Source organism: Aspergillus oryzae, chromosome 3 (genome assembly GCF_000184455.2).
Source record: "Aspergillus oryzae RIB40 DNA, chromosome 3".
Taxonomy (NCBI): domain Eukaryota; kingdom Fungi; phylum Ascomycota; class Eurotiomycetes; order Eurotiales; family Aspergillaceae; genus Aspergillus; species Aspergillus oryzae.
Genome location: NC_036437.1, coordinates 1,924,344 through 1,944,541, shown reverse-complemented (window position 1 = coordinate 1,944,541; position 20,198 = coordinate 1,924,344). Strand labels below are relative to the sequence as shown.

The window sequence follows — 20,198 nt, the reverse complement described above, 5'->3', positions numbered from 1 at the left end:
AGGTGATTGTGATACTGCAGGACGGGCGGATTGGCTGAGTCGAGAAGAGAAGATGGATAGGTGATCGGTGACTTCGACCTGGCCTGCTTCGATGGCGGCTAGATTGAGGCGCTCTTTATTAGAGGCTGCTTCGGTTTGTTGCTCTGGCGAATTCAAGTTTGATAAGGCATTGCTCGAATGTGTAGCCTTTGTTGTGGACCGTTTCCTAGGGGGGGATACTGGCGCGTCAAGACTAGAGAGTTTGGGGACGTCATTGTCTTCTATGGTAGGCTGTGTGTGTGTGGTGGCGATGTTCGTTGTGAATCGCGATAACGCTTCATGTTTTCGTCGCCCCATGTATTTGGTATGGAGAAGATAGAGGAAGCCTTGAACTAGAACGGCTGTTGTATCCAGTATATGAGACAGCGAGATGATGTTATAGTCCGGCTTAGTCATGCATTTTTATAAGTTCCCAGGCTGCTCCCAAGCTGAAACTCACATACTGACTGTCAACACCACAGGTTCATAGAAGTCCGAGATCCGCGCTGACCGAAAAGCGTGGGAAAATAAATGTATGCGTGATCATAACTAGTGTAGACCTAAAGGTCGTATCGGCTTGCAAGTTGCAGCCTTGCCTCGACCCCTCATTTGCTGAGAGTTGGCAACCCAGCAAACTCCATCATCTGAATTCTAGTTGTACCGATCCACGCTGACTGAATAAGCAATCTGATCTAGCTGTTCAAATATGCGATTGTTAATTGACTGAGTTCGCAAGTGACTTCCCTCCATATGCGATTCTATCGCACACATGGCCATCGGAAGAAGTCTCCTTCCAAGAAATCCACTCATCGGAGGCACGCTACAAGCTTGGATACCAGAAGATCCAAAAATGTTGCAAACAAGCACTTGTGGACGGTCTAGGGTACGCGTGGGTTGACACATGCTGCATCGACAAGTCAAGCAGTGCTGAGCTTTCCGAAGCCATCAACTCCATGTTCCAGTGGTATAAGAGTGCGCGGCAATCGCTGGCCGGAAGGAAAACCCCATCGTGACTGGGATACTTTTACGACTATCGAATTCAATGGAAAGATTTCATCATGTTAGCACATACGAACCTTTACTTGTCAAAGTAAATGATATTCCCCAGCCGAAGGAAGTGGAAATATTGATAGTTTGCGAGACCGGTCCGCCTAAAGTCCTTAATCTCTGAAAATTATGAAAAGATGTGCCTCCGAGAATCTCCAAACTTGGTCCATTTTAAAATTTGGCCATCAAGTTCAGTACGAAGGTTCATGCATTTCGATCCACATTATGGAGGCTGGAAACCAATCGGTGTTGAAGAGAGCCTTACTATACAAAAGGGACAGTCTACAGGTCTGGACCTTCTGTATCAGGGAATGCAGTGCGCCACGCATCTTTACGCAAGATGCAGAAAATATGTTGTGCAGCATCATGCTAGAGAGTCTAATCTATGGCGCGCCGTTAGAGAAGCGCCCATGCGAAGTGATTCATACATTTCTGTCTTGGACAGAAGCCCTGATGGAGTCTGGGCAACGCTCCATAGTCGGCTCACCTTATGGGAAGCCACAGTGGGTATTGGGCCACAAACCCTAAGTCATGATAGGAAAATGATTCTTTCAGCTGAACCACCCCGTCTCGTCTGTTTTGTGGTTTGGTTTGGTCTTGGTTCGCAAAAGGCTACTATTAGTATTCAGCCGATGGGCGGAGGAGGTAGTATATAAACTGATTCATCCCTGTAGAACAGATTTAATCTCACCCGCATCGGCAACGGAGGTGCCGGCCAAAGCGGTCTCATAGAAGGTAAAACCAATGAAGTAGACATAGACATAGGAATCACATACCACAAAACTGCAGAACAAATCGCAATCAAAAACGGGGTCGTCTCAGGTTGTAAATACAAGGACTCGAACAGCATGAGACCGTGCTTCGGTGACAGTTGCAAAGACTACGAGGAACGGCCGTGCTACACATTGCGGGACCATTTCTACCTCGCCGGGCGGAAGAATAGCACAGCCGATATCCAGGATGAGCATGATATTACGGAGACGTTCTCGAAGCTGTTTAATGCGGGGGAGAATGGGACAGCGCGGTTCTCGAGTCGGTTTGATAAGTCAGCTCTCTCTCTCTCTCTCTCTCTCCCTTTTTTCTATCTCTGGTTTATGGTTGTATTTTATGGTTGAGAGGGTTGGAAGAGCTAATCTGCTGATTGCAAAAGGTCTCTTGGGCCATCGCCTACTCCGAATAGTACCACCAGTACATAGACTACCCGATCCAGGCGTTGACTGCCACGATCAAGCTCGGAGAATACACGGTCACCGATCGTGGACCGTACCTGAGGCTCAGTAACACGGACAAGGATCTTGCAGACCAGCTGGAGATCTACAAGCGCGGCGACGAATACGAAGAGCTGCTCAACCCGGCCGATATCATCACCTCCAAGGACTCGGATAACAAGGAACTGGTACAGGATTTCGTGCAATGGGTCCTCAGTGGGGATGGCCAGGATGTCATTGCGAACTTCCACGAGGAGGATGGATACTGTCTGTACAGGGGTTTCCCGACTGAGGATGGTGAGGATGGTGAGGATGGTGAGGATGTGGAGGCTTCTGACTGCAAGTGGGAGCTGAGCTAGATGATTATAATAACTAATAATATACCTGTGTGGGAGGGCATATAGATACGGATATGTATAGAATGATATTAATCTAATACTATATCACAGTGCACTTTTCGACATGGTAGGCTGTTGACACTGTGTCTGTCGATATTGATAACACCCTCGCACGGAAAATAATATATTCGTTCAATGAAGGGTTTTGTGTGATGGACATTCACTGTTAGACTCAAGCGTATTTTTACTTCTGAGTTAAAACACTGAAGGTTACTTATAGAGCACTTCAGAGTAACATACGATCGAAACATAGGGCAGAACAACCTCGGCCACCGAGACATATGAAACAGAAAGCGAAACAATGCAATGTCAAGCTCTCCATTGATTAGCATAGCACCATTAGTTAAAAGAGTGAACAGGCGACATCCAGCTCTCCACTTCAAGCGATAATAAGCAGAAAAAAATGAACAACAAAAAGAAAAAGATAAAACGTTAGCTAGTAATCACCGGTTGGCACTCCATTCGAAGGAATATGCTGACCATGGAATCCAAATCCAATCGGTCCATTGACATGCGCTCTACCCAGTTCCTTCAATGTCTGAGCATCAAGGCAAAGCAGATAGCTTTTACCTGAGTATCCATCCAGCACCACGCTGAGAAGGACCCCGTCGTCTTCTTCCAAACCGTCCGGACGGGGAACAAAAATTGGCTCTCCGGGAGACTGGGCGTGGTCATTCCACAGGAGCGTTTCCTTGGTTTGGCTGTCAAATTTGACTATTCCATCAAAAAAGGTAGATTTGTCGCGGGCAGTAATAGCGTACGTGTATCGGTGCTTCTGCGTGACCAGTTTTGGATTCATAGTTGGCAACTCAGGTGAAAAGGCTTTGCATGACATCCACTCAGCTGCCGCAGTCTTAATTTCGGTGCTAGGGCTGACAGGGATATTTGGGAGACGGAAACGGGCAAACTCTGAGCGGTAAGTGTCTTTCTTGATCTGGGCGTGGGCCTTCGCTTCGGCCGATGAGGAAACGAGCTTCTCATAGTATAGAGCGTGCAGCGTATCGGCGTTATCGTATCTGACAAGCTCTGCTACAATGTCCACGCCGGTGCCACTTGCTGAAGATTCTTGCCATGCATTGATCGTATGGAAGCAGAAGAATGGAAGGCTTTCAAATGTAGCGACGAGCCCTTGACCTTGGGTGCGGTCCACAACATACCACTTGGTAGGCTGGGATGCATCGAATGATTGGATGGCTTGCAAGAAGCTGCCTTTCTCGAGCATAGCGGGATTGATATGAGAGTTCCACACACAGAGAATAACATAGTCCTTTGTGAGAAACAAAGAATGGAGATATGCAGGTGTTCCTTCGAACGTAGCAAGGATTGTGGTTTTCCCTGTTGAGGCAGACACATGGAAGACGCGATAGGTTGAACATTTACCAAAAGCGAGATTGAAATTATAAACGTCCCCCGTTATGGGATCAGAACGTGCATGGGATGCCGACAAAGGCCCATCCAAGTCAGGGTGTAGATCCTTTTGTGACGCCAGGCCGACAGGTTCAAGGGTCTCTGGGTCGAGCTTCTTGTAAGACGTGGAATCTGTTTTTGCATACAGAGTTTGTATTCCTGAAGAACCATTCCAGCGTCCGATATTGGGTCGGTTTTCATCCAAGGCTTTATCAAGACCTGGCATGTTGACGGAGAGTGTCACGCCGACGTTGGCTGAGGAGGGATCGGGGTTAAAATCGCTCTGGGCCTTCTGAAATACTGTCTTGCAAGGATCGCGCTTTTGACCGAAGCTGATTTTATCAAGGCGGCCGGTCTTTCTCGCTTGCTCAATCAGATAGTCCGTCGAGAAGCGGGAATTGTAGAAGACTCTCAGGGAAGAGTGGGTGGCATCTGGCGCAACAAGCTGAAACCGATGCGTTTCGCTAAAGCCATCGAACCAGTGCGATACTTGAAATGTGTCACCATTCTCCCTGTCAATCTTGTATTTGCCTGGTCCCGTGCGATAGAGAACTCCCGCAGCGTAAGTGGGAATATGGCCGGTGACTATGAGCTCTACAGGAGACCTCTCTTCGTAGTTGGCATCAAACTGCCTATTGTCAGCATGGATATGAACATTTTAGATAGCCCTATTACTACTTACCCCTAAATCATTGGGCCAATTGTTAAAGTGAGTCTGGGACTCTGTAGCACCAGTTGCGATAGTCATCCTTTTTGATAATAACAAGGTCGTTCAATATGCGTGATAAGAGAATTGTAGTTTCAGGTATGAGGAGCGATCTGAACAAACGAGATATCGGCAGGTCAGAAATCAATCCTTATATAATAGAGATGTCCATCAGTGAATTAGCAACGAGTGATTAATATTCAAGCCGGCTAGTGCCGTGGTATGCTCCGGCGTTAGTTGTGGAGGTAACCCGCCAGGTCATGAATGCGGAGATATGACGATCGTATCCACACATCATGCCCCAGTAGTTCACTGGGAAGCACGGACACCCGTAATAACAATAAGTTATTACATTCAAGATGCCATTACTGAGGTGCATTCACATGGTAGCATTGCAAATTCCAAGAAAAGAAGAAAAGAAAAAGAGCCGAAGAAGAGGTCAATGTTTGCGGAATTCATCGGCATGACGATAAACGCAGAGATGGCTTCAAAATTCGACTGATGCCGAGTAAGACGCAACGAACATTCTTTGCTAACATAACCTTTTATTTTATGTCGGCGAATCAGCTTTACTCCAATTGTCACGTTTGTGGAGGATTTGAATACCCCTGGTTCCACGGGCCAACTCAAACATTGTTCACAATGAACGTATGCTATCGAAGCCTTCCAGGGTCCGGCATAGACGGCACTCTCCCTGAGCTAACCAAACGGCCATAGGCTTCAAACCAAGCGTCTCTGCCTGGGTAGAACGTCTGGAGCCCAAGGTCCCAGGTTGAATGGTTTAAGCTACGGTTGTCGCTCGGTGGGCTTTGTTCCTGACTCGATTCACTAGATCCACTTTGCAAAGTCACTTCCTCGCGTTGGTGGAGACGTTGGTAAGTGCATATTCGGTCGCGTGTGCAGCACTCTGAGCACGGCAGCTCTCCATTACATGACTTTTTCGCTTTTGCACAGCCATCACAAGCGTGCTTTTCCTTGCCACCATGGCGTGGTTCTGGTATACACTGACCGGATTCTATCCGAGCGGAGCATGACTTCCAATGGCGCCGCAAGGCATCCCTGTGGAGTACTCTGCGTCAGCATCGCTAGAGTTTGCCTAAAAGCCCTAAATGCGGCGAGTGCCAAGAACGTACCCTCGTTTATATGGTGAGCCACAAAACTCACATTGATAGGGTCTTTCTGATGTATCTTTTTACCCTCAGCGGGCTACCTAGTTAGGGAAAGTGCAGGTAGTTCACGTACGTGTAGCTATATGACGTTTGAGATGATCGTATCGCTGAAAATCGGCGAAGCAAAAGTGACAAGACCATAAACCGTTTAAGTTCCGGTGCTCCACACCTGTTGTGTTCTGTGCCTCAGCGGAATTGCTTCGGATCATGATTGGTGATTTGTAAAGTAATTTACTTGATAAGATATCTGCGAAGAAAGGTGTATACTGAGTACTTCGGATGCACGCAGTATGGATAGACAGGGGAGGGAACCCGCGACTAAAAGCATGGAGCCTTCTGGGTCGATGACAGTTAATAAAGAACAATCGCCTGTAGTCGCTTAAGAGATAATCCAATGAAAACCGAGGGATATGTGCTTCAGCCGATTACACTCAATGAAGATATGGTGAGACGGGGAGATCAGATCAGATCAGATCATGTTAGCTAACATTAAACAGTCCGGCGGAATTCCTCCACATCCGAAACTCTATCCCGTTTCCTCTCATGTGATTGGTTATGGCCCCGCGACACTGCTGGGGCAATACGAAGCTTCCTCTTTAGGAGATCTCTAGGACCTCAGACATCATTCAACATTTTCCTTAAATCCATGCATTAGTTGTTGATAATGGACATGGGGAACTGATAACATTCACGGACCTCACTAAGAATCATTTAATAGCCATTCATATGTCAGTAGGTTTTGTCTCACAGTGAAACCAGGGCAGATGCTCAAGTTCATTAAGTACTAACACACTACTATATAAACTAAGAATTGTGGCCTGTAACGGCTCCCCATATATATGCTGCCCAACTTCCTAATATAAGAAGGACAAGGGCACCAAAACAGCATAATGAAATCCACCAGCTGCGACGTCCATATGTCACTAAGCTGCGCTCTCTCATGCGGTCGATAATTTCAGGGCCATAGGTAAGCCTCTTCTTTCGAGTCCATTGCAAAAGGCCCAGTTCATCAGTCAACATGGATCCAATAAAGATAGCCAACCCAACGACCACACTGCACGCTGCTAAGAAAAGATATACCCGCACGGCTCGGCGATATGAATCATCATCTGCGTCTTGCAGTGCCCCTGTAATAATTCGTACGATGATATTCATTCTGCCAAGCTGGTCAGCCCAGTTCTCATTGATACGGCTTATAACAAACGTACGCGTTATTCATGGTCACTTTGATTGCGTATGCAGATCCAAACACAGATTGGTGCCATAGGGAGGTACGGATTCCGTCGATAATGGTGGTGGGGCCCAAGGCAGAGGCAATGGCATATATGCCAAACGCTGCGCCAGTACCTGCTTTGGACGAGGCAAAGTTCACTAATGTCATGCATAGAAGCATACCGGCTCCGCAAATACACACTGGCTTATAGTAAGCTTTGTGGGTTATATAGGATGGTCACCTATTTATACTTACAAACAGTTGCCCGATTTCCAGCAACGTCGATGAAAGCACCCAAACAGGGCACTAGAAAGAATCCTGTCGAAAATTAGCACGGATATAGCAGACACGTAGGTTTTTACTTACCAGAGTACTGGGATAAGGCACTATACCAGCCAGCCTTGATTGAGTCTACGTTGAACCGTTTCTCTGCGAGTTCGGTCGCATTCTGACTGAAGACCAGAGCAGCACTTGTTTGGAATAGGGAGAACGCCAGAATACACCAGAACATCCATGGAAGTTGAAATATTTTCTTGAGCTCGAACTTCTTGTTCTTCTCGGTCAGAACTTCACCGGTCGCTTTGTCCTGTCGGCCCTGATAGTGTCGATTGCAGTAGCGGCTGTAGAGCCAGAAGACAACGGTTGCGGCATTGGTAAATAGGTTCATAAATACCGACGTCCAATATACCCAGGCAAAATTGCCGGTGTTCTATTTCATGGGTTAACAATTTTTTGAGTATGGCTTGGGAACAACACTTACTTTAGCAATTGGATTTGCTGTCGATTTACCTACAAAGCCGCCGATCTAAGTAGGTCAGTTTATCTCGTTTCCATTCTGCATAGGAAGTAATGAGAGACATACCTTCCGCATGGCTAATTCGAGTCCAAGTGTAGAGGCAAAACCATTGCTAGGAGGGAACCACGACGAGAACATTTTGTATTGTGCAACCTGCGTTGCGATATCGCCCAGCGCCAGAATAACTCTTCCTCCGACCATAAAGTTAAACGACCGAACAGTAGTCGCGGCAGCAACTAGAATGGACCCTATCGTGTAGACGACATTACCGTAGATAATCATTTCTAGGTTTCAAACACATATTAGTTCGCGCCCCTACCACTAAGTAAAGCACAGCTCTACTAACCGGCCCCTCCCACTCGATCAGTTACAATGCCGCTACCCAGCATGAGCAGGGTTACCATGAAGTCTTCACTTGCTTCGAGAAGAGAGAACTGGGTATTCGAGATGTTCATTTTCTGCATGGACGTGAATCAGATCATGTTCGTGTCAATAAGTGCCGTGGGCAAGGTATATACCTTCTTAATGGTGCTTTTCATAGCACCTGTGACACCAGAGCTCCATGACGAACCAAAACTAATACAGGAGATTAGCAAGACGGCGATTAACTTGGCAATCAGCGGAGGTGGTTGTTTCCCATCTCCATTGTCTTCGGTTTGCTGGTCCTGGGCCGGCGACGAAGGTTTAACAGGTTCGTCAACTGTAGCCGTAGCGATTGGCTTCTCGGACGCCTCCATGGTTTATTCAAGCTTTTTTCAGCTAGGGTGTGGTCCTCCACTTGAGTCGACAGCCAACGCAACTCCAATAATGCTCGGCACGTAGAGGTGTCGAGTGAACGTCGAGGAAGGCAGGACGAATGGACGTAGTATTTATTGAGAAGTCCCGGAATGTGGCGTGGCAGCGAGCGGCCAAAATCCTTTGGGCCAAGGTTATCAGATTAGATTTCAGTGGGCTTGGTAATGGTAGCTATGACCAAATGGAGTCTCCCTCCGGTGTGTTAATCTAGAAACACGGGAGAGAATAATTGGCCTTAAAAGTTGGAAAAACACCCAGGTTGATCTAGTGTGGGAACCGGCGACATTGATTGGTAGTAACCTTAAGACAGGAACCCGCTGATTGATAAGATTAAGCGTACGGAAAGTGTCCGAGAGCCAAATAAACAACTGATAGTGGGGAGCTTTTTTTTTTTTCTTTCGCCCCCCCACTGCCTAAGACTAAAGCACGCGGTCTCGGTCATTCCGTAGAATTTTACCTGCCCTGTCACGCTTAGCAATACTCACTAAGTTCCAGCAGTAAACGTAGACCGGTTTACTGAGCCAGTCTATATGGTGTCTTTGTACACATGTACATACATACAGACAACAGTACAGGATATCCAGCGGCGTTGAAATGACCTTAAGACATAGACCCATCCAGCCACTCTACGTAATCTCCACATTAGCTCCCGAAACCTACGAAGGAACCCGATATACACTAGGGACCCAAAGTCCAGCGGGCATCAAGCCGACGAAACCCGGCTCTTTTACCGGCTCACGTCCCAGATCCACGTGCAAGATTCCACCGATCATGATGCATTTCCATGCGTTCTCCACGTGGTGCTTCCAGCCAACTATCATATCTGGGTGTGAGTAAACTCAATTCTTCAATGTCACCAGTAAAGCCTTCTCCAGCGTGTATGGTATCGGCCATCTTGTCAGATTCCTATTTTCCGGGTTTTAGATGCGCGGATCAATACGGTTCAAAGCAAAGTAGCCCTATAGGGTTATATGTATGAGTTTAACCTTTTTAAAAAAACTCAATTTCAGTAATAGAAAGGTCAGCAGTCATCATTCAGTATTGGCTCCTGACCATCAAGCACTACAAGTTCGGAATGCCGGTCCACCATAGGACGTGCCACTTTCCATTACGCCAATCATGATTCAGAGCTACAGAAGACTCATGTAGACCTAGATCTCTTCCAGGAAAATTTTCCCGAGCAGTGAGTTGGAAAGCTATATCATGGTTACCTGTGCAAAAAGTGGTCCTGCATTTCTTGTGCAGCCGAGAATAGGTAGTTGAGAACGGCTCCACTACGGCTATGGAAGAGCTCCGCCCGTATGACAATATCCCCGATAAAAAGCCGAGAAAAGTCTTAATCAAGTCAATTTGAAGGCCTATACCGGAGCCATTTAATTCATTCTTGAATACCCTGTTAACGCAGCTATTGTCTTCGTCTTGGTCCCATAGGGAAACAGTATCGAGAAGTCGGCGGTTATGTGAGCTTGCATAAATGTATCACGTATAGCAGCGAGCAGTGCAAAAATTTGGGAAATCCTTGAAGAAAAACATAGAAAATCGCCATCCGATTGGAATGCTTGGGAAGAGCATGTCGATTGTGCCCGATGAGGAGTGGGTAGAGATATGCTTTTTCCTTGCTGCTATCCTTTCGAAATTAATCACCACGGTATGAGTAACTATTGTTAACACCACAGATGTTGGCGTAAGATTCAGGGTCAATTGCTCGATAAGTTGTAATTCTGATCAAGTTCTGAAAATCCACGGTGCCGACCTCTGGCCGCACAACACGGGTCTCATCTAGTACCGTAATGGAGCAAATTTCGATATGTTTTTATGTACTAATTATACGTCAGTTTGGGCTTCATAGCGATCACAGCAAGCTTAATCGAATGAACATAGACTCACAATTGCAACTGTTACGAATACTAATGTTCTACGACGTGTGAGGTGCCGGTACAGCCATCTGAACATCAGGCATTGATAATGGAGTCATATCATCTCTCTCTCATACATTCAATTGGCGCTCAGTTTAGTCATTTTTTGGGCGGCAAAGAGCGCGCAATAAGAGTGGACTGAATACACTTGGCGACAGATCCGAATGGGAATAAACAATTTAAGAACTTCGACCATTATGAGAGCTTATTCCAATCTGAGATAAACTTCGATAGTGACCATGGCACTTTATGTGAGCTTTGACGTCTAGTTGTTCCTAAAACACTAGCCTGTAAAAAGGCATGGGGGATCCATGCCAAAGCACGAACTGGGTGAGTCTTGGGGGTCTTGAATGGCTGGCAGGCTTTTCTGTCTCTGGCGCTAAGAGAAAGCCACTACTAGTCGGTGCGCCTTCATGTGAGTTGCACGGCGCCACTATCCGACTAGGAAAGAATAAGACATATGTAACCCTGGAGAGCCTGTCAAAATACAGAAGGATACAAAGGAGCTACCTATTCAGGCTGATACTAGGTATGTGTAAGTGGATCCTTATTCAACTGGCGCAATACGAGTCTTTGTTTCACCGGGACTATGTCGTAGAAGGATTTGGTTATGGACCGGCTAATCCGAGAACAGGTCTTTGTGAGTTGGTTATTAGCATGGTCATGGTCTAGGGAGTTAAGAAAAGAACTTTCCGATCGCCGATCCACGTTCATACCGGTACTTCCAGGTTGCCTATAGTGAGGGGATGTGGAATCACTATTGACGTTAGTTGCTACTAAGCGGCTCATTTAAAGCTACAAGGGATTACAGAACGTTTCCCAAGATAATTATGTCCTTGGATCCTTTCAATACTAACCCAGCATAAGGTTTTCGAGCTTCATATCGACGATCATGACCTTTGTACTGTTCCGGATACTGAATTGCTTGGAATTGTCTCCAAAGTATCATTAAGCACACATGGACATGACCTGGTGATACCTGGTAATAAAGGATTGTTCATAACATACAAGACTCTGGCTCGAGCCGAGGGTTCCGTCATTTCGGTGCCGAGTCTGCGTCATGTAAATACCATGGTGGCTCAATCCACATCACACATGATCAAGGGCTTCGAAAAGACAACTGGATTAGGTAGAAAGATGTACCGCAGGGGGATATCGCATTGACTCCCCCACTTGGGGTTGTGGGCCAAGATGGTTTCAATCAATCCAACTCAGTATCCGCCTTCCTGTTACGGGATGCGGCGCAGTGAACGAGCAGCCCGAGAGAACTTTTGTCCCCAGATGATGTGAAACAAATGGTAGTCCCACTAGCATGATCAAACGAATCACTGGAGTGGACTGGGACCATCCAACTATTTTCTTAGGGCGATTAAGTTTTGGAGTATGGCTACGAGTCAGTGATCTTCCATCTCATCGCAGCCTTATATGTTAGGGCAAGTCTGTGCGCCCTCCAATCTGAAATTCTCGCAAAATCGATGACGAGAGTCTCGTATTCACTTGGAGCGTGCCCAGACCCTATTGGCGACTGGGTAACTTCCTCTCTGTTGCCTTCTTGTGTGTGATGGGAATAGCCTCAACGTTTTGATATGGTCGGTACAGTTCGGGTGTGTTACCACCCAGTCTTAAACCTGTCAGTAAAAGTCTCTGGAAACTTAAAATAGCGGAAAACTCAACCAATTCGACCTCGTCTTCTTAAGCTGGGTTTTGAGCAGAAGCCCCTTATACCTAGTATGAGCAGACATATACATCGTGATCCGAGAAAACCTGCTTGATAGCTCCGGTGCGGTCGCAATGTCTGGGTCTCTGTTGCTGGTGGGTCACGAATTAGAATGATTTCAAATACCTTTAATTTCACTAGCACTACCACTCAGAATGCGTTGTCAGTACTTTCAACAAAGAACTTCCAAACTTTGGGACAGAGGAGTAGTGCATTGGTGGTGGCGGTTGAGTCCGCTGAGTCTACGAGGAGAACCATTTTCACCTTAATACATGGTAGCATGGGCAGGAACTTTGGTCGGCATATACTTTCTCTTTCTTCCATACAGTTCTTGCAACCCCTCGGAACCACCAAAAGATCCCCCCCCTGAGAGACGCATTATTACCTTTCCTAGCTCGCCCTATCCTTCTCCATTCTTCTATCTTTTTCTTTCCTCCTACCCCGTCTGGTGTAAATTCTAGACGGTGAATGCGGGATCTTCTAAGTAGGAATCTCGTCCATTCGATCCTCGCACGCAGACACTTTCTTTGGACATGATTTAGATAGATTTGCGTGATGAACTTTCCATGCATTGGATTACTGTGTACAACGAAGCTATGTTCAATTAATATTATACGGTATTATATATACTACACTAGCAACATCGGTTACAGTGATCTTTACTCTATTCGTTCAACTAAAATGGATGGATTCCTGGAAGAGCATACGTGGATCATCACTGAATGCGGCTCTCTCAAACGCCATTGATCGATTGGCCGGGACTTCCTGAACACAGACCGTTGCCAGCGACTCAACAACGACTATGATGAGTCTATCTTAGTCCAAAACTCTCACGTCACTTAATGAGATCGCCTCGCATTCTTAGGGATTTGGCCCCGCACCCTGTTGCTCTGTCACGGGAGTCACCATTGGTCATGTAATAATTATTCTACTGTTTTCTCCTATTGGTTGTTCTGAGTCCAAGCTCATGTAAAGCAATCGGGATGGCGCCAATTGGTGCTACTTGGATTGAGAGAACGTCCCATCAATTCGGCCGAGGCTGTCGGTGACACCGAGCGGAACTCGCGCTAATTACCTACCTAGGTATTGGTATTCGGAGGCAATAGTGTGACACGGCGAGTGGAGCCCTCCTCGGTGAAGGTCCAGTTCAGGAGAGGGTGTCTAGACCTGAGATGAGTCGGCGCCCACGAGGATTGAATCTACCTTCCATTTTTCCTCGGTGGCCACAACCGTAATGGCCAAGAGGGCCACAATGGCATAAACCGTTGTACCAGGGGACCAGGTGGAGACCTTCTTTCAACGCACCCCAGACATGATAGCATAGGGACCCAGGACAGTGGTTCGGTCCTAAAAATGACTATCTGTCTGTGGCCTATAGCCGATGCCAACTGGGCAGTGTAAGTCTATTGATATGCAATACCGAATGCTGATCTCCGAATTTCATGAACCATAATGTCCTTCTACCGTCATATGCCATTAGCATACGACGTGTGATTAACCAATGATGGTGGCTGTTTCAGCTTTATCTGGTTTACTTTTGTATAATCCCGCCGTATCCCCGGTGCACTGTCAACAATGGTCATTTGACATCACACAATGACCGAGTGACTTCCATAAAAGGAAGCTGATACGGTCTGTATTGGCTTTTCAAGAGGCCTCGACGATAGAGTTGTTGGCTCCTGGCTCGGTGGAGGCAATGACGGTACAGAATTCGCCAAAAACTTCGACTTGCCAGTGACACGCACTTTGGCCCCGGTCTAACCAAGTTTCCTATGACCAGGCTTGGACGAATGCGTCATGGAAAGGATGAAAAAGGTTTCACTAGATGCGTTTCGCATGTCCCAGCACTGGTGGACCCTTTGTACCGGGATTTGTGCCCATCTCTAATGGGGTACAAGACCGGCCTAAACTTTGGTCTCGTTCACCTGGACTGTTCCATTCCTCCAGTGAGTGTGGCAATGAGCTATATTGTGCTTCCAGCAAGGCAGGGATTGGCCTTCTGAGCCATAGTTCCACGGGGCCATCGCTTGGTGGACATTACCTTTGTTTTCAGAGTGGGTGCTGAAAAGTGTATCCAACTGTACGTGGAATTCTGTAGAACAATGCATACCGAAGCCACAATCCAATCCCAGCTGTGGCGGCCTTTGAGGGAGTTATAAAGCAGAGTCTGATGCCTGTTTATTCTTGATTCAAGTTGCTTCTATTTTTTCCTCCAGTTCTGTTTATAGTACATTCTTTCCATCCGAAGACGATCTCTTTCCCTTTAGAGATACATCATATTAGAGAAGTTTCCAAGCCCACCATGGCCCTTCCGTCAGCATACCGCGAGAACCTTGAGGCGGCACTAGACCCTAGCCGCCAGAAAGGTCAGGTCTTCAAGCTTACAGCACCAGCTGACGAGCTTGGTTGTGTTGACTTCGGCTCAAATAAAACCCTTTCCCTTGGTGGGAGCGCAGCAACACGAGAGGAGTTTCTCAGAGAGCTTGCGCGAAATCCTAACTTTGCTATTGGGACCGGGGGCAGCCGTCTCCTAGGCGGAACCACTCGATATATTGACGAGCTCGAACGAGACTTGGCCCACTTTTATAATGCAGACGAGGGCTTGATTTTGCCTTCTGGATATGAGGGCAACGTTGCTATTCATGCGACGCTCCCGCAGACGGGAGATGCCATTATTCACGACGCAAAGATTCATGCCAGCACGCGCGATGGCATGCGTTCCTCAAAAGCACACATCATACGACCATTTGCGCACAACGACCCACAATCCTTGTACGACGTTCTCGAAGAAGTCAAGCTATTGGAGCCAGCAATTGCCGATGGGCTCAATACCGTCTTCGTGACCATTGAATCGATCTACAGCATGGACGGGGACGTGGCGCCCGTGGCTGAGATCGTCAACGAAGCGAAACGGGCCTTGCCGAAAGGTAATCTTGTTATGATCCTTGACGAGGCTCACTCCCATGGTATTGTCGGACCAAGTGGAGCTGGTCTAGCCTGTCAGCTGGGTCTGGAGCACGAGATTGCTGTCAGGTTGCACACCTTCGGCAAGGCTATTGGAGGAGGTGGTGGTAGGCTTTCTATCCCAACCCATTTTATGCTGCAACAACCTCCGACTAACCAATCATAGGCATTATTCTCTGTGACGGTCTGATTAAAAGGTATCTGGTCAGCCATGCGCGTAACTTCATGTTCACCACGGCTCCGGCCTTCACTTTTTTTGCCACCATCAAAGCTGCGGTCACTGTCATGAGCAGCGAGGAGGGTGACTGGGTAAGTGTAACCCCGTTCACACAACGTTTGAAGTTTTTTCCTCTCTAATACAGATGGAGGTAATCAGCGTCGAAAGCAACTCCAAGACCGGATCTACCACTTCTATGACCTCCTCTTTCATCATCCCCACTGGGAACATGTTCGAAGATCCGGAATCCTGAGCATTCCTACCACCGACCATTTTCTGACAGGTTCTTCGTTCCTTGTACCCATTATCCCAGTCATCACACAGCCAGGCTACTGCCGTAGTCTCGAGAAATGGCTCCTAGACCGTGGAATGTACACGCATGGGGTGCGGTATCCCGTTGTGCCCATGGCGAAAGAGCGGGTTCGAGTTATGATGCACGTTGAAAATACACCAGAGCAAATCGAAGCGTTGGTCAAGTCGATCATGGAATGGGCGGACCAGTATGCGCCGACCCTGTCTCCAACTACAATCAAGTTACGGCTGTGAGAGAAAGCGATGCTTGTGTGGATGTTAACAAATTGTACAGAGGTAAACTGGATGAACATTATCCGTGATATTTTCATCTTAGTCGGAAAATGGTTTATGTACAGAAAATATGTTTCCATTTGTCTCAATCTGACTTTCGTTTCATGATTACATCTTTTGGTCATCATCATGATTATTATCGTTGTTGTGTTTTATTTGCCTTTTCATCCTATAAAGTGCTAAATCAACCAATACATCCCAGCTTAAAAGCACCTTTAACTGCGGAGTACTTCCGGCCTATATACCTGGACTGTTCGTCAGATAGCCCGTTAAACCGACAATGACCTGAAAGAGTTTAGGTAATACATATAGCACCTAAGTAGATATACATCCAGACCATTTAAAAGTATAGTATCATGAAAGAGACACTAGATAACACTACCATGACCTACTATTAGCTCTCCAAGACATTCGGCAATCCGTTCCTCCCCCAAATATGACAGCACAGACACATTCCTAGACCGGTTCCACCTAAACACTCCCTCCGCATCCACGAATTCCACAACCAAAATTTGCTGACAATAAACTTCACTCCCTGCATTAGGGCACCCCCTCAAAGCAACTTAGGTAAATCGTCAAAAACAATCCCGACCACGCGATCCCCGCCCCCTACCAAATCAACATCCATGCAGAAACAAACCCATAACATCGGCGACCTCATCCCAGCCGATACACCCCATTCACATACAAACGGTCATCGGTGTCGCGGCTATCGCCGACCCCGGATTCCATATCCGCACTGGCAATACATTGTTACAAATCCAGTACACAACACACTGATTATATTGGTCGGAACCAAGGAAAGACCGTCACGATGAGATACGTATCGCCGTTTTGATTCTCGCCCGAATCAGGCGACCGGGAGCGCCGATCCTTAGCCCGTTCGGGGACCAGGATCCGACCACCCGATACCGAATGCGGACTGGAGACTTAACCCCTTTGAGAACTGATCACGGGGGTGGTTTAGCCTGTCAAAGAACATGATCCCTGCAAGGCGGGAACAAAAGTACTGCCGTTGGACTAGTTCAGGATCCTTATACTTCTGGGTGATGGTTGGAAGTATGTGTGCGTGAGAACATGGTCCTTGAGTATGAGGAATGTTTCTGGATTCCCTCACGGGGGATATTCCCTCGAGGAACTGCGGTTAAACTTTTGGTTTTTTCCTTTTTTCTGCCCTCGGGGACCACAGGGAAGGGTTGACGCAATGGCAATAGAGGGATGGATCGCGGTGGTCCCCGAGTGAGAGGACTGAAATTCTTTGTTCCCGATTGATGTTGTTTGTTGGGATTCTACTCGGTCTGGTGATATCTTTTTTTTATTTCTTTTATCTAGGGACGTCGTTATGTGTGCGAAAATGGATTTCTAGGATTCAATTCTTGGGATAGCGTTGTGATCTACCGTGAAACCTTATATGTTGTCTTGAAGAAGTTGGATATCGTACAATACCATTGTTGGTCCTCTTGCTTTTGTCATGTTTACACCCGTACATACGTCCTTGGGAGCTCTGTTGCTCTTTCAGGGTTCCTCCGGTCTTCTTCTTCATAATGGCGCGGTTTTTGGCATTTCATCGCTTTTGTCAGGATCGGTTTTGCGTCCGTCCCGGGACAATGTTCCCATCATTGCTGGGTTGTTGTCTAGTGTCGTCCCTGTTTACCTCTTTGTGCCTTCGTTGATACCGTTATATCCGCCGGGCCCGAACTCCTGGGCATCGGTGGCTTCTACTCTCGCGACGGGGTTCTTGTTGGGTTGGGGGACAAAGGTATGCAGAGCTGGCTGTCTATGCAGAAGACAAGCTAACAAAGGGCACAAACTAGAATGGTCGAGGATGTACATCTGGCCACATGCTCTGTGGTATATCCCGCTTGTCGCCGCGCTCCTTCATCGCAACCGCTATCTTCTTCACAACCGCTCTGCTCACGGCAAATCTGGTCTCGGGAGGCCAGAACATCCCTCCTTGTCCGCATGGAGTTCCCTGTTACACTCCCATGTATCCGTCAACAGCGGAGCTCATATTCATGATCGGGACTACCACTCTCACATTCATCACCAACTGGTTCGTGGTGCCGCGGATAATGGGTAAATCGGAGAAATCCAGAACGCTCTTCTCCTATCTAGCAGGGCTGCAATTCGGCATGGGCCTCTTCTTCACCGGAATGGCAAACCCATCAAAGGTTTTGCGTTTCTTCGCTTTTCCAACCGACTTATTCCGTTTCGATCCTTCGCTCGCGCTTGTAATTCTCTTTGGAATCGGACCGTCGCTCATTACCTTTTTGACAGCGAAACCGGGACAGAAGACCGACAAACTGGATGGCAAGCCGGAACTGCCCACATTGGCAGACAGTTGGAGGCTCCCAACAGCCACTATGGCGGACATTGACTGGAGGTTTGTCGCCGGTGCAGCGGCCTTTGGGGTTGCCTGGGGGTTACGGGGAGTGTGTCCGGGTCCCGCGGTGCTTCGTGCAGCTCTGCAGCCGGCATGGGGCCTAGTCGAAATGACAGGGTACATGCTAGGCAACCTGGTATAAATGGCATGAAACTGTTCCCGTATCTTGAAAATTTCTACGGATGTCAGTGAGAAACGTGTCCCGTTGATCTATCAAAGACCGGGAGAAAGGATCGCTAAAAGGCAACCGCCATTAAGAGCTATGCGACACGAACGTCAGCACGGTTCACCATGATATAGAGCTAAAAGTGCAAGATATGTAACATAGACTGTACATATTAGAGCCTCGGAGGCAGTATATAAACCACTTGGAATTAATTTTGGTATATCTTACAGCTCAGTTTTTTTGTTCAAACGGTCGGCGTTCTTTGCGGGCGGCGCTTCGCCGATGGGTTGGGGCATGAAGCCCTCCAATTCCATCCACTCGGCCGCAAATGCTGTAATCAGCATGCTCCAGTCTTCCACGGTTGCTAGATCCAGATGTTCGCCATCGTCCGGTACGCCCTTTTCGTTATGCCACACCAGTGGGAATCCTTTGGCGGGATGAGCGTCGATGAGATGCAGAATTTCGACACCACGTTCCAGGAATGGCAAATGGTCATCCTGTATGCCGAGGAAAGTGGTAATGTCATGCTCCGACTTCGACATATCAATGAACCATGCTGGGTGGGATGAATCAACAGAGGACTTGAACTGCTTAAGGTCTCGAAATCGCTTCTCAAGTTGAGCCAGCTTCTTATATGCCCAATGCGTAGTTGAGAAGTAGGACTGGATAGTTGGACTTTTAGAGCCGAGGAGATCCAAAAGTACGAACAGGGATATAGAAGACAAAGGGGTCTTGTACGTTGACATAGCAGGGTTTACCTCCGAATCCCAATGCTCGGCCAGCGAACGAGCCCCGTACAGCGAATCAGTTGCAGTCCATACTTTGAATGCCTCCTCTCCATCCAAGAAGATGACTTGGATGCCCTTTTGCTCCTCCAACGAGTCGGCGTTGCCCTCTGCTTGCATCTTCTCCCACTTCTTTGTCAAGGCTGAATCAATGCTCCTCATGGAGTGCATAAGCATTGCGCAAGGGGCGGCGCTATCAATTGCCCCGATGAAACCCTCCGGCGAGTATTTACTGTCATAATGCGCAACGAGTGTAAGCCTTCCAACGTCGCCTGGGGCTGCCCACGGAGGGTCACGAGACGCAATGAGATTCACGAAGGGAACCTCCTTTCCTTTCGATACAGGAGTTGTCGACGTGGAGTTCTGGAATTGGATATTCCAGCTTGGGAGGGTCGTGCGGAAGAAGTCCGCAAAGTGCTCGAGGACGGCTGCAGAGCCCGCCGTTCCGGAGACTCGAGGCCTTAGAATAGGCGCTAATAGTGCTCCATTATGGATGTCGAAGTCATTATTCGGACGAGGAAGGGCATTCAATGTGTTATCGGAGACTTCCTCGTACGCTTGGCCAGCAAGCAAGAAGTACAAGAGTGCAACGCCTATCGTAAGCAAAGGGCGGAAAAGGCCACTGTTAGCAGAAGACATAGTGAGGTCCGAGTGCTAGCAGGGATCACGATCCCTGTTCAAGCGACGACCGAGGATAAGCCCGAATTC

At 47.6% G+C, this 20,198-nt stretch overlaps 6 protein-coding genes across 6 annotated transcripts; 3 read left to right on the top strand and 3 right to left on the bottom strand.

Moving 5' to 3' along the window:
- Positions 1-1,607: 1,607 nt before the first annotated feature.
- Positions 1,608-2,180, top strand: AO090023000741 (uncharacterized protein; the record flags this gene model as incomplete). The annotated part of the gene is made up of 2 exons (XM_023235741.1): positions 1,608-1,637; positions 1,740-2,180. 2 exons carry the CDS (start codon positions 1,608-1,610, stop codon positions 2,178-2,180), a joined length of 471 nt encoding a protein of 156 aa, XP_023090734.1.
- An 830-nt stretch (positions 2,181-3,010) lies between these two features.
- AO090023000740 (carotenoid oxygenase family protein) lies at positions 3,011-4,826 on the bottom strand (the record flags this gene model as incomplete). The annotated part of the gene is made up of 3 exons (XM_023235740.1): positions 3,011-3,048; positions 3,119-4,706; positions 4,761-4,826. 3 exons carry the CDS (start codon positions 4,824-4,826, stop codon positions 3,011-3,013), a joined length of 1,692 nt encoding a protein of 563 aa, XP_023090733.1.
- Positions 4,827-7,524: 2,698 nt separating this feature from the next.
- On the bottom strand, positions 7,525-8,699 carry AO090023000739 (putative MFS transporter; the record flags this gene model as incomplete). Its single annotated transcript, XM_023235739.1, has 5 exons — positions 7,525-7,875; positions 7,927-7,971; positions 8,029-8,210; positions 8,309-8,420; positions 8,481-8,699. The coding sequence occupies 5 exons, from the start codon at positions 8,697-8,699 to the stop codon at positions 7,525-7,527; spliced, it is 909 nt and encodes a 302-aa protein (XP_023090732.1).
- A 5,993-nt stretch (positions 8,700-14,692) lies between these two features.
- AO090023000735 (aminotransferase class I/II-fold pyridoxal phosphate-dependent enzyme) lies at positions 14,693-16,264 on the top strand (the record flags this gene model as incomplete). The annotated part of the gene is made up of 4 exons (XM_023235738.1): positions 14,693-15,461; positions 15,521-15,663; positions 16,026-16,071; positions 16,158-16,264. The coding sequence occupies 4 exons, from the start codon at positions 14,693-14,695 to the stop codon at positions 16,262-16,264; spliced, it is 1,065 nt and encodes a 354-aa protein (XP_023090731.1).
- A 1,733-nt stretch (positions 16,265-17,997) lies between these two features.
- Positions 17,998-18,681, top strand: AO090023000733 (YeeE/YedE family protein; the record flags this gene model as incomplete). Its single annotated transcript, XM_001821194.3, has 1 exon — positions 17,998-18,681. The coding sequence occupies one exon, from the start codon at positions 17,998-18,000 to the stop codon at positions 18,679-18,681; it is 684 nt and encodes a 227-aa protein (XP_001821246.3).
- A 248-nt stretch (positions 18,682-18,929) lies between these two features.
- AO090023000732 (glutaminyl-peptide cyclotransferase family protein) lies at positions 18,930-20,129 on the bottom strand (the record flags this gene model as incomplete). The annotated part of the gene is made up of 1 exon (XM_001821193.1): positions 18,930-20,129. One exon carries the CDS (start codon positions 20,127-20,129, stop codon positions 18,930-18,932), a length of 1,200 nt encoding a protein of 399 aa, XP_001821245.1.
- Between the last annotated feature and the right edge of the window lie 69 nt (positions 20,130-20,198).